The 13,258-nt window shown below is 40.2% G+C and overlaps 1 protein-coding gene and 1 long non-coding RNA gene across 3 annotated transcripts; one reads left to right on the forward strand and one right to left on the reverse strand.

The window, feature by feature from the left end:
• Positions 1-2,351: 2,351 nt before the first annotated feature.
• Positions 2,352-3,632, forward strand: LOC145447863 (uncharacterized). The gene is made up of 2 exons (XR_013917735.1): positions 2,352-2,955; positions 3,423-3,632. It is a non-coding gene; the product is annotated as an uncharacterized LOC145447863 (long non-coding RNA).
• A 2,592-nt stretch (positions 3,633-6,224) lies between these two features.
• On the reverse strand, positions 6,225-12,371 carry LOC145447860 (uncharacterized). 2 transcript variants are annotated; one of them, XM_080326125.1, is made up of 8 exons: positions 11,872-12,371; positions 10,409-10,598; positions 10,149-10,287; positions 9,371-9,445; positions 9,159-9,302; positions 8,904-9,097; positions 7,581-7,888; positions 6,225-7,109 (listed from the first exon to the last, which is right to left on the reverse strand). In XM_080326125.1, exons 1-8 carry the CDS (start codon positions 12,231-12,233, stop codon positions 6,869-6,871), a joined length of 1,653 nt encoding a protein of 550 aa, XP_080182251.1. In that variant the 5' UTR covers positions 12,234-12,371; the 3' UTR covers positions 6,225-6,868. The 2 variants fall into 2 exon arrangements, with proteins under 2 accessions (XP_080182251.1, XP_080182252.1); XM_080326126.1 differs by having other exon boundaries at positions 7,571-7,888.
• Between the last annotated feature and the right edge of the window lie 887 nt (positions 12,372-13,258).

Consider the following 13,258-nt stretch of genomic DNA (forward strand, 5'->3'; position numbering starts at 1 on the left):
AGGATGTAGTAAATAAAACTTTTCAGATGATCACAAAGCACCCAACTAAAAACAGTTGGTCCGAAAATTCGTATCTGCATATCATACACTTGAGCACAAACATGAGCATAAAAGTTCACTCCCTGTTCAGTCATCTTGATATATTTCCAGATTATCTTGTTCATTAGCAAGGGGAGAGGTTCCACCAAGACATCAGAACAACAAAAGAAAGATATCAGGGCAGATGAGATGAACAATTGAACATATTATTGCAGACCATTGCCGGAACCTTTCGACAAACTGCACTAAAAAGCTTACGGGCGAAAATCGTACAAAAAACAATTGTGCGTTAACAAAATTAATAAAATTATATTCCAACTGATTTTTTCAAATTTGCAATAAGTGGTTGACGTAAAACTAATTGAATTAATGCCACGTTATTTGAGTATCTAGGTATACTTATATACATGACTGGAGTTTATGTATGTACCTGATATGTGATATCCGTGAAAGTCTGTAACTATGAAAAATCTATTACCCCTAAATATAGTGCTGATGCTGTATTGTGATTTAAAAGAGTCTTCTGTGAGTAAAAATAACAAGTAGATTGAATTTCTAAACTTTATAGTACGACTGAACCAATTTAATATCTAGTTATTACCGCAAAAATGGGAGATTTTTGTCAAAATAGCCCCGTGGGTTATCTCCACAACAAGAGTCAATTTGAAAAAACTAAGGTCATATTCGGAAGCAGTGTCCTTCGGAAAACCCAAAACCACTCTTACGTTGTCTGCCTAAAAATATGTGTTGACCAGTGTTATCTATATATTCGCAGTATAAAGTAAAAAAGCTGCGATTTACTTCCTACCAAGTGAAAAACTTAGGGAGCAAATACAGTAGTTTGGGCTAATCAGGGGTATACGTATCTTCTAATCTAAAGTCAATCTGGAAAAACTAATGTGATACTCGTAATCGGCAACCTTGAAAACCCCAGGAACGAATCCTAAAGATGATCTGCCTAAGAATATATTTTTCATGTTGTTAACCAGTGCAATTGACGAGTGCCATAAACGCTTAAGTTGGAACGGTTGGCTATAAAACCATACAAGAAGTTCGTTACGGTGAGTACTGAGCTTGAGCACTGTACAGGTATACTGCGAATTAGTCGACACCGAATGCTTGGTTGATGACCTGAAAAATTAGAAAACTTTGCTTCGAGTCACGAGTCCAATTGCGTTTGTGAAACTACGAGTCCGAGTCATTTCAAGTCATTTTAGCTAGTTGACTCGAGTCGTCCCAACACTGCTTCGAGAAGCCTATGTATCAAGTAGATAATGTGAGACGGTTGCACCGGAGTCTACGATAACTAGAACTTACCGTAAGAACCCAGTCCGACAATATATCACAGCTACAGTATCTTAGGAAATTCCTAAATGCCAACGGAAGCGAAAATCTGACCTGTAGCGTATGAATAATCTCCTAAAATATTTACTGCGATATTCAATTTATCCCAAACATGTGATGACTTCTCTAGACTATACTGACACTCCTGCCAGAAAATCTATAGTCGCGTAAACTTATGCTAAACTCTTCGCACGTAACTGCCCGAGCCGTAACTTGTAATTGGAAGTTCGTCGTGCGCCATCCAGCTAAAATAACGTCGCCGCCGTTCTGTCGCAAGATTTCGCTGTGACTTTTCACAGTTCACAATCTCACCATAGTGCCCTACCATAGTGTCCAATGTGGTGTGGACACAAGCAACTTTCACGGCTCAGTGAAATTGATAAAACGGGAATCAATCGAAAGCTACCGCGGTACTGATTGCGAAAATATAAATTTCATTCTGCTCGGGGTCCTGGAAGCCCCCAAAATCAGCCTCGAATGTTGCATTGTACCAGAGTTTGGCATTGTGACGCAACTACGCCGTCTGAGCAGCTCAGGAGCAAGTGCGCACGAGAGTGAGAATGTGAATGCTCAATCGATTGAGGAACAATGGCCAATTTATACAGCTTAGTGTGGCCAATACGCTTGCGGTTTGAGCTGCTCCTCACCTGCTCCCAGGTGGCATTGTTGCGTCACAATACCAAACTCCGTTACAATGTAACGTTCGAGGTTGATTTTGGGGGGTTCCAGGACCACGAGCAGAATAAAATTTACATTTTCGCAATCAGTACCGCAGTAGCTTCCGGTTTAAACCCGTTTTATCAAATTTCGCTCTCGGTCAAAAGTCACCGTTAAACTGCCTTTAGCGAAATGGAAAGTATGACGTAGACTAATTTCACTGAGCCGTTATATTAGCTTGTGTCCACACCATATAGGACACTATGGTCCCAAAATGGCGTGGACGCAGCGAAATCGAACGGCTCACTGCGTTTGGGGTACGTCATAGTTTCCATTCGGCCAAAGGCAAATTTACGGCAATTTTGATCGGCTTGTTGAGCGCTAAATTTGATAAAGCGGGTATTAATCAAAAGCTGACGCTGTACTGATTTCGAAAATATGACTTTTATGCTGGTTATGGACCTGGAACACCCCAAAATCAGTCTCTCATTTTGGTTCGTGACAGATTTTTCCATAGTGACGCAACAATTTCATCTGGAATTACTGTGCCGCAGCTCAGGACCAAGTGAGCAGCGACGTGGCGAGCGTGAGAGTATAGAAATTAAAGGTCAACTGCATCTCTATAGACAACTTTGCGGAATCATGTTCAGAACTTTATTTTATACCTAAATTACCGACTTTCCGTGTTTCTACTCAATCAGAAATTGCCGTAATTTTGACTGAAAGTCCCAATATTGACATGTTTACAGAAAAAGCAGAATGTGCATTGTGACGTCAAGTACATGACATCTCTATTCTCACCACAGCGGATATGTGTGATTGTGTGTTCGCCAAGACGCTAGGCGAATATTTGAGTTAGTTGTATGGCGAAGGACTCGCTTGTATGGTGTTAAAACTGAATCTGAGTACTTGAATGTAAGTATGAAATGCGGACGCGCTTCAGGTGGTGATTCGCTCGATCCCACATCAGTGGAACCCCTATCAGCTTCGTATGATGGGTCGGTTGGTAATCTGTAGTGTGATCAGCGTAAAAGCTAAATGAAATGCAGTATGGTAGCGGCCTATGTATAATTTGGTGGATTACTTCGTTTCAATTAGGAATCTTGCTACAATCAATCACAGGTGTTAATATGGAGGTTGCCAGCTTAAATGCCAACTATGAGGGAGAGTTTGTGCTGACAGAATAAGAGTGAATCACAGCATTACCATGATTTCAATCAGCTTGTTGGGATGGTGATGCATTGAAGATGTCTTACTATAGATATGAACAGGATTATGGCCACAGAATTATAACATCTAGTTTGATGCATGAGTGAATGAGCCTCATTAAGATGAAACGGCGAGTCCGTTGCCAAGTAATTTCCTAACACTACACTTTTCAGGAAGCTGAGAAACACTGCACAGGAATTTCGTCCGATTGCTATGGGGATTCTGCAGAAAACAACACGGAAAATCCTGCCTGCGCATGTCGTTACTGCCATCCGATCAAAAGTCACATCCAGTAGTTTCAAAGGATTTCAATTTTGAAATGCTTCATTGCGCATGAAAATAGTTTTATTGAAAATAGTAAATGCAACAAACTAATCCATCAACACTGCTACTGTATCAGGAAGAGAAACATATCGGGTTTTGTGTCCAGCAATATCATCATCCGAGCTAATTTTGACGATGCCGCTACTCAAATAAAATTGATGCACTCTGCCGTTCCTGGTCGTGTTTTGACGAGTGCATTGACTTCTTCATTGCAGTAATCTAGAGAAGGCAAAAAAATATCACAAGGTGTTATAACACAGTCAGATTGAAGGCAGTATTCCTTCTCAAGTATCATTAAATATAGGATTGCAAACTGCATCCTACAATGATGCGTATGGCTTGTGAATATGGTGAAATCTTATAAGGGTTGTTTTGAACAGTTAACAGAGTACTTAACGACAGTTATGGTGATACTGGTACTTTCTCATCTCCGCTGAGCTGCCAACATCTTGAGAGGGACATAGATTACGATATAGTAATGGATCATGGGTATTATCGTGTTGCTTTTGCTGCTTACATGATAAGTAGGCTTCCTGACTCATAGGCTACAGCTTCATCAGTCTATGATTTTATCAGGGTTGTAGCCAAGTGGCAAATTTCCGAGTCACAAGTCATCTCACTTCTATATAGTTTTGGCTCGAGTCGCATCCTTTTCAATTATCCACGGAGTCCATAAAAGCCAGGTTGGAATCCCGGTACGTTTAGCGCAATATCTTTGGTGTGCCATGGCGGTTTTCGGCGTCACACCTGTGTGCAGTCAGAGGAATCTTTGGTGTGCACGAGACACCTATTCCATATTGGCACAAAAGAAGGTCAGCGACGTAACCATCAGGTCATGCAGTCAGCTGGTTACATACTCCCTTTTCAGTAACTAATGCCACTACTTCATTCAATGAGTGAAGTGGCTTAATTTTAGAATACTTCCACTTCAAAAGTTTTTGAAGGCATATACGGTACCGTACTTAATTCTACATGTATACTTGAGTGCAAACAATAACTACTTTCGTTACTACCACAGTCAATACTAATAGAAACGGTTAGTTACAGTCTTATAGTACTAGCTGACTGAATACATTTTCACTTACCGATTTCGGACAGTACGTAGCTTTAGAGGAGTACCGGTATTCCTCCGTGAAAATAAAGTGTGGACGGGAGTACATGCGATAGTTGCCTTTGTTCGGTAGTCAACTAGCTTGTGTATCTCGGATACTTCATTGAAGCAAGATGGTTGGAAGTGATCCGCGCATGAATATGATTCTGTGCGCAATTTTGGTCTTCATGGTGTTCCGCACTGTTCAGCTAATCAGCTATAGGCGTCCGGTCGGCTGACGGCATATGGCTTGTGAAAGCGATGTAAGGACACTTTGAGTACCGCATATTGCGTATTGTAGCAGCCATACGCGACATAACGTCTACCTCAATTCCTCATCTTCTTAACAGCTTTCATGATCACACTGAAATACTCAAATCCACAGCAACAGGGATAACCTTATGCAAACCAGGTATCAAGACTTCTGCTGTGTCAGTTACATGACGTCATTTCATGGCTGAATGGTTTCGTTTCCGTTTTTTGACTTTTCGATTTATAATTTAAATTACTTGAAAACTATAAGGTATTTTCAATTTTCATTATTTTATTCATATTCCTAACCACACAATGTACGAAATAAGGCAAAGTCATTTTTGAGATGCAGTTGACCTTTAAACATGGAACGGCAACGACCGATCCGTCCTCCAAGTCTGAAATATCGGCATTGTTCGAACAATCGGAGAGTCGCAACGGGTCATTGTTATGGCCATTGTGTTGCGGTTACCCGATTGTTTTGAAAAATGCCGATATTTCAGACTTGGAGGACAGATTCTAGGTGGATCAGTGCCTGATCAATATTTTAATTTATATTTTCGGAATCGGTGCAACAGTAGCTTTCGATCAAGACCAGATTCAATAATTTCTGCGCTCGGGAAGATAGCTTTTGGATTGCCAGAAATCCTACAGTCGCTTACGCAAAACAATTCTCCACTCCAGCCTCGGCGAAGCGGAACGAAGCTGCAAAATCGGTCGTTGCCGTTCCATGTTTAATTTCTATAGTGAGAGTGCTAAATCGACGGCGCGGCAATGAGCAATGCACTTATGATTCGAAATGTTCTATAGACTGCTCATTATGGTCTTGCTCACCTTAACCAAACCTCTTGTATCATTTAATTCGAATTTTAATATGGTTTATAAGTAGATATTTCTCGTCAACCATCGGCGCAAGCTTAAATTGTACCTAATGGATGTGTAAGTGGGCTGATATCAATTACTTTCAACTTCCTGAGGTTTCGCACTCTATTCTCTATTTTGGCTGATAATAAGTACAGACTGAGGATATACAGATACTTATATGTAGTTTAGCTGTTGTTCTCTGTAATAGGCGGTGGGAGTTGTGGTGTATTGAAATGATGAAAATAATAGCAATAAATTAAATTAAAATGAATTGAAATTGGTTCCCTGTGCCCACTGTAGATTGTAGCTCCTTGATAGCTGTCGTATGAGTATGAGTGTTTCATGTCAACGGCTAAGGAGCCGTAAATCGACAGTAATCCCAAACTCTCGGACCTAAAATCTATTTATGCAATAGGCGTATGTAGCCGCATGAAATGCACTTGCGCACAACGAATTCAAAGAATTGTAATCTTCTGTCTTGCCGTATCAGTAGCCTATTGCATTAACGGCCTGTACGGTGTAACATTATATTTAGCACGCAGTGAAGTCCATCGCAAATCCGAAAATACTTTCAAGATCGAACATTTTTTACCAAATGAATAATTTTAGATGGTTGACACATCTCCCTAAATGTAATCTATATGTATTTAGGTCGTTATATACTTATATATATTTTTCTTTGGTGTTGTTGCGGCATATAGTCTACACCGACTCATCATGTACAATTTGTACATGCACATTGCACACGATCTGTGCATACTGCGTATGCATACCGAAATGCATGATGTGGGCTACGTATGCCGCTGGATCAGCAAGGTGCACATATAGATTTGTAAGGATTTCTAAGTCTCGTACCACCCCTCCATGCTATCCTGGTAATACTGAGCGCCAGGCGGGGAAGCCACAGATACCATTTTACTGATCAGGTCTTTGGTCTGGCCAGGCCCACCGATCAAGAAGCCGGACGCACCAACGTTGCGCTATCTTGTCGGTATTTCATGAAGATGTTATGTCTACTTCTGGCACCCGGTCCGGACTTTGGATGTGCCTGGCATACATAATTCGGACATTCAGTAGCATTAACAGGTTTCATCGTCCAACGTTTTCCCTGCCGTTTTGAGCGTTTCGCATCATCCGAGTGACATAGTTCAATATCGAGGAGTCGGTTTTATGATCAAATGATCTTCCGTTAAAAAAACGAGTTTGCTTCACGTTTATTGACCACGTGCTCTGTCTCGACCACATGAAAGAGTAGCTCTCCGCACAAATGTCCATCTCCAATTGAGAAATGGTGTCTAGCAGCTGCTTCGAATTTGACAAAGCGCAGTTTCTGAAATCCAAACGCAGCGGAGTGAGTGTTTAGTTGTTATTTCAAGGCTTATAAAGTTGTATTTTGCTCGCGGCATTGCAGCGCAAATTTCATCGACATAACAATAACATATTGGTGTCCATATTGTGCAGTCGTTATTGCTTGGGTAGAATTCGGGACGGTGAGCCAAAGCATGTTTGCAATTGATCACACTAGTAATATTGTTAAGTCACAGCAAGAAATCTATTTTCGTCAGTATACATTCGACCAATATCTATCTTGATCTGAAACACGTTACCGACTTCGATAAAAAAAATTCACAAATGACAGTGATACCACAGATCCTGCTGGATCCAGTTTGATGAACGCCGTCCTAGAGAGCTCGACCGCAGGCTGACAGATTAGAAAATCCAATCAATATAATTGATGTTATACCTTGTATAGGCTACATGCTCGGTAATAAGCAAATCGAAATATCTTGCTCTTACTGACCGATACTCCCGGAGCACGAACTCCTTCAGCTGCGTCGAGGTGTTGATTATTGGTATAGATAATTTCTTAGGCAGTGTCCGTCTCACAAACTCCATATTCTCGAATAATCGCACGATATCTTTAATTAAATTGTCCATTGTCGGGGGAGCCGCTATATATACGGCCTCGATTCTGGCTTCGAAGAGTTCGTACAGATTCGATATTTTTGATAGAATCGCAGCAGCTATGGCCGATGAATTGGTGGCTTGTCGCACGTCTTTGCAAAATCCGCGTCGACGCCCCTTCTTACAGATGTATTCAATGAAATCCTGTGAAGGCATTATATACTTCATTTTTCAAAGTCAAACGCGTTATAGTGGTTCTGATAATAATGTTCGCATACCTCTGAAATTAAATTACTCCCCTCTATAGTGAATTTTTAGTTATGTGAATCAGATAGGAACGCTCTGAAGATAAATTGGAGCAAAATACAGTATTATGGCGATGGTCTTTTTAGGCAGTAGCCTACTAGATATATTTTCAACTTTGATAACAGAAAACTTGTATTTGTGGACATGATGCTGCATGCAACACACTGTGGTGCACTTTCTGATACGTGAAAGCACACTGACCTTAAATTATCATTCCATGTATAGTAGGGTGTACTTTAGTGGGCATACACTGCATTGTGCCGGTCCCGGATTGGAGGTGGAGTCGTAGTTTAGGTATAGTCTGACAGAAGACAAATTACCCTTTGCACACCACAACATCAAAAGCGCTGTCATACGTGAATAAAAGATCACTGATTACTATACAGGGCACGTTTTTGCAACTTATACAACTTTTTTACAGCTTCCGGCAGCTTCCGAAATACCCTGAAGTTATGTACCCTCAAATGTGTAAGTTTGAGCCTAAATCGAAACGTAATTTTACGTCAACATTTGAGGTATTATTTATTCTATATTTTGAAGGTGACGACCAAACATTCTCCTTAGGCTTGCTGTAGCTTAGATTATAATACACAACGAGAAAGTTGGAACATTTGCGTTTTGGAGTGTATATCTTATCGGTCCGTAGGTGGTGTGTCTTTGAACCCAGTGGGGGCCGATGATACGTTTGACCAACAAATTTCGAACTTTTCTACAAGCTGGGTATTCATATATATTCGCGGCAGGTCGAGTTTGGGTCAAAATGCTGACCTAGCAAAAAGATCTGTTGTTTTTGGCGAAAAATTTGGGGGCCAGAGAGCATTGTGCAATTTTTGATCCATCGGTACCACATCTCCCCTACCGGTCATGGTGTATTGTAGATTTTAACACAAGATAGAAAGAACTATATACTTACATCCTTGTCATATCTCCAATGGACCGCAAGGTAATTACCTTCCGCTACAGATAAGTATGTGTCCTGAAATTTCTTAGACCATACGTGGATCGCTTCCGGCGGCGGCGTGTTCAACATAATATCAGAGTACAATTTCCATCCATCGTCGGCAGTAAAATGTCGCAAGTCCACGCGTTCGTTTGCTCTAATGGTGGCTGAAACGGAACCACAGATCGCGATACGGGTCTTGATGTTACCAGTAAATCGCAGGCTTACTATTTTCTGATTTTTCGAAGGTGTACTGTCGGAAGGGATACCAGTGCAACGCGCATCTCTCGTCGGATGCATAAATAGCCCTTATTTCGGACACGTCTGATGACCCTGCTACTTTCGGAAGAATCGGGAGGTTTTGTTGATCATCTGAAAGCGGTGTTGAATGGAGCATAATGCTGCGAACGCAGTGTGATCAGATTAGAATCTTTCGTTACCGTTATTAATGATATTGTAAATCCAATTCATGTCCGATGTACTCTTTGGCCACCAATTTTGATTATGAAAACTATCTGTGAACAAGGAAATATTGTTATTATAGAAGATGCGTATATATGCACGCGTTATCCTGTAAACACAGCTACTGTGCCCGAATACTTGCTTGCGATATTTTGAATCCACGTATACATTGCTATAATATATACCTATATGGTTTGTTTATAGGACTGGGCACAATGATTCGAGTACTGGAATCTTAATCGAGTATTAATTTTAATGATTCGAGTCGAGTAGTAAAATACGATTTTTTTGACTGCTGAAATTATACGCTCCTCGCCACTAAAAGTTGATTTATTAACGAGAATTATAGTTTCGATACTAATTTTCACTGTTGAACCCCCGAAACCTTGATTGGCCGTGTAGTAGCATACGAAATATCTAGTACAAAGCTACGAACGTTACTGGAAATAGCACATTTCCGAAGTCATGATCATCCCGCAACATAGTCACCAAGTGCAACCAAAGCGGTATGGTCGAAAAAATACCAAAGTATTTTTAATGTGATGGATAACAGGCAGTATATTATTTGTGGTCGCATAATAGGTACATATTTGAACTTTGACATACTACATTCTGTTATGACGTCATAATGAGTGATACTCGATTACTCGACTCGACGCATTTTACGTGATGCAGAATCGAATCACTCAGGTACTCGACTTTGCACAGCCCTATTTGTATATTATGGTTCGAATCGGTCAAGGGAATTTGACTTACCGTTTCCGTTATATTCCTTTCCACTATAAAAGTATCCCGCTATGGCCCGAATCTCCTCATCTCCGACGCCGTCGATCAGCTTGACTCCGGAAAGTCCGGTTTCCAAGTAAATTCTGAACAGCCGCGGAAGCCCCTTTCTCTGAGAATATCGTCAATATAAGAATATCGCAAACTATCTCTATCTCAAACAGTGGAAATGTATAGTCGAAGGAAACAATTAACATCCGAAAAAATAATTCAGAGATTCAATTCAGACTCACCAAAATGTTGAAAGACTTATAGGCAAATATTGTATCGATTTTGGAGTGACAATAGCTGACCGCTTTTTGAAGAGGTATGACAGAGATGAATTGACGCAGTTTCGCAATATTAAGGCGGTGCTCAGCGGGAACTGCACTCCGAAAGAACTTGTCAATTTCGTGCGCGTAAAACAGAGGAAGTACAAGTGTTCTGAATATAAACATGGGCTATTATCAAATTGATCAATCAATCAATATTGCGATAATTGGGTTTAATAATAGCTTTCCGACTTCAAATGACCGCAATTTTCATCGAATATAGTTTATACCGGACTGCCGTGCTGTTGTTTTATCCTAATGTTTATATTGAACCATACCGACTTGCTACAATGTTCTGCATCTATGACGAGGTAAACGTTTGATATGTGATTGTTTGTTATCAGCAACTCGGTAGACGATAGTATCAAATCGAAGGCTATCAGCCCACAAATTGACACTACGCAGCCTATAAATCAATATTGGCTATTTTAGATTATATCACGGATTGATATTATGTAAATAGAAATAATAATCTATTTATTAATATTGTATGTCTCTTATCAAGATCCGGTCATAATGGTGGGCATAGAAGTTTTTGATCATCATGAAGATTTTTTCCTATCATAATAATCATTTCCTAACAAGTAATGTATCTAATCATATCCATATATTACATTTACATCCGTCTGAAATTGGATTTGGACTTCTGATAAAACTTGGTCCGGAAAGTGGAAATGCGGATGATGCAAAGAATGTTCACGCTGATTACAGATAACCGTCCTTAGGAAATATATATAAATGATACTGGAATATTCGGAACGACAAATAATATAACTGGCATAGCCGTGACCATAGAGAAAATGGGTTCTCTATACTCGTATCGCTTTCCAGCATATTTGTTTGCATTCTATGATGTCATGCTATCACGGTTTGGAACATACCTCGCATTGTGGCTACACCCCATTGCTATAGAAACCGCTTGCCCTACACTGCCTATGATTCTTACAGTGTTGATCCCTGTGCGCTATGTGGATCAACCTTATTTACAGACAAGTCGCACATGTTCATAGCGTAATTTGCGAATAGGTTATATATCAGAAATGGGGTTCACGCCACTGGAAATTAGTCATGTCCAGAAGTTCAGCCAAATTAAACCGCGCATGCATCTAACATTATATCGCGAATACGTGCAGTCTGACATCAATATTGTTTGTATAGGCAAATTTCTTGTTCCGTTATAATAAATTACGTTATCTTTTACATTCCACGAGTATCTTATTCTAATTCATCTAATGATAGACCGACTAAATATTTAATTGATACCGTTGGTTAGACCTTCTCTGCAACATGCAATAATCTATGACTGTTATACTATATTATTATACGTCCAGTAATGACGGGGATTGAATACAGAATGACAGTGATATCCAATAGCTTGATTATACCTGTTGAGAAGCAACGACAAAAGAATACTTTGTCGGAACCCCATCATTTGATTGTTAGGACCGTTGAGTAGAGTCGGAAGTAGGAGCTTATTCGGGTCCAATTCGTATTTAGGTTTCACGGGACGGAGCCAGTTTATTTCCCCCTCCATGCATTTGACTGATTCTGAAATTGACTGTGTGACGCTTGACTTTCTAATGTTAGGCAAAAATTCTTCTGAATTCCGTGCAGACTTCGATCCTTCTCCGGCTCTTGGCGGCCTTGTTTCGAATTTGATTGACGGCTGAAATGCATCGAAATCTAGCAACATACAGCAGGTCACAGCAAGTATAATTCCCGTTGACACCAGTCGCATGAGCCTCATCCCGTCCAGAGGTCATGTTTCGAAAACATGACGCCTGGCCACACCGACTATAGCATCAAATCTGCGCATAAATTCGTGCTTTGCAGTCGTTCTAACCTCCAAAACGGTCGCTATCGTAATCCAAATTTTCCGGAGAACACTGTATTGCGATTTTATTTGCCTTGGGCGGTGTAAACGTACACGAAAATATTTCAACGGGAAGAGTGTATTTTCGATCTTATCGCCACGTTCGCAAACAGTGACGCAAGGTCACCGCGTAATTAAATTAGGCCATTGAACTTAAACGCATTATAAAGTTGTAAATATCATTTGACTACAAATATTTGCAACTTCACTCAGAACATGCATCTTAAAACCATCGTTAATACTCAAAAGCAGATATATTCTTCGCTATTAAAAGCAATAGAATTCCATTGACAGTATTAGATTTCATTTGACTTAAAAAAAAAACGCCAATTAGCGTTTAATGTTTCGGGATGTGGTGGTATGAATGCTCGACCAGCGGTAATTTTTACTGATTATGTATTCACCAACGTCATAAACATTGCAAAACACCAGCGTCATAAACCCCGAGCAAATTGTATTCGAAGACAAAAAATTCTTTAGCACAAACCTTGCTATAGTTTGCATCAACCAACGCAGGAGGAAAGTAAAGAGTGTGATATATTTCTACTATTTCCGGTTTGTGTCAAATATCTTCAGAAGAATTCGGGTAAATAGCACCCGTTACAGCGATCAACTTAGGAGAAGTCATATTCCCTATGTGGCGACCAGAATGTTTGTTAAATAGGGTTGCCATACGTTGTCTTCTAGCCAACACATAGTACCATCTGCCGAAAATTTTTCAAAATCTCCAGTTTTCTTGTCCGGTGCTGGAGCTTTCACAATTTATGAAAGGTGTCCGCTTTTTAGGATCTCAAAATATGGTAACCCTATGTTAAAGGATGGGTGAGCTCGAATAGACATTATCCCAAAATACGTCACCTTGTAACTGCCAGAAAAATATATCGATGGGCATTTCGCGT

This window comes from Botryllus schlosseri, chromosome 10 (genome assembly GCF_051294905.1).
Source record: "Botryllus schlosseri isolate E-star chromosome 10, Bs_hap1, whole genome shotgun sequence".
NCBI classification, from domain to species: domain Eukaryota; kingdom Metazoa; phylum Chordata; class Ascidiacea; order Stolidobranchia; family Styelidae; genus Botryllus; species Botryllus schlosseri.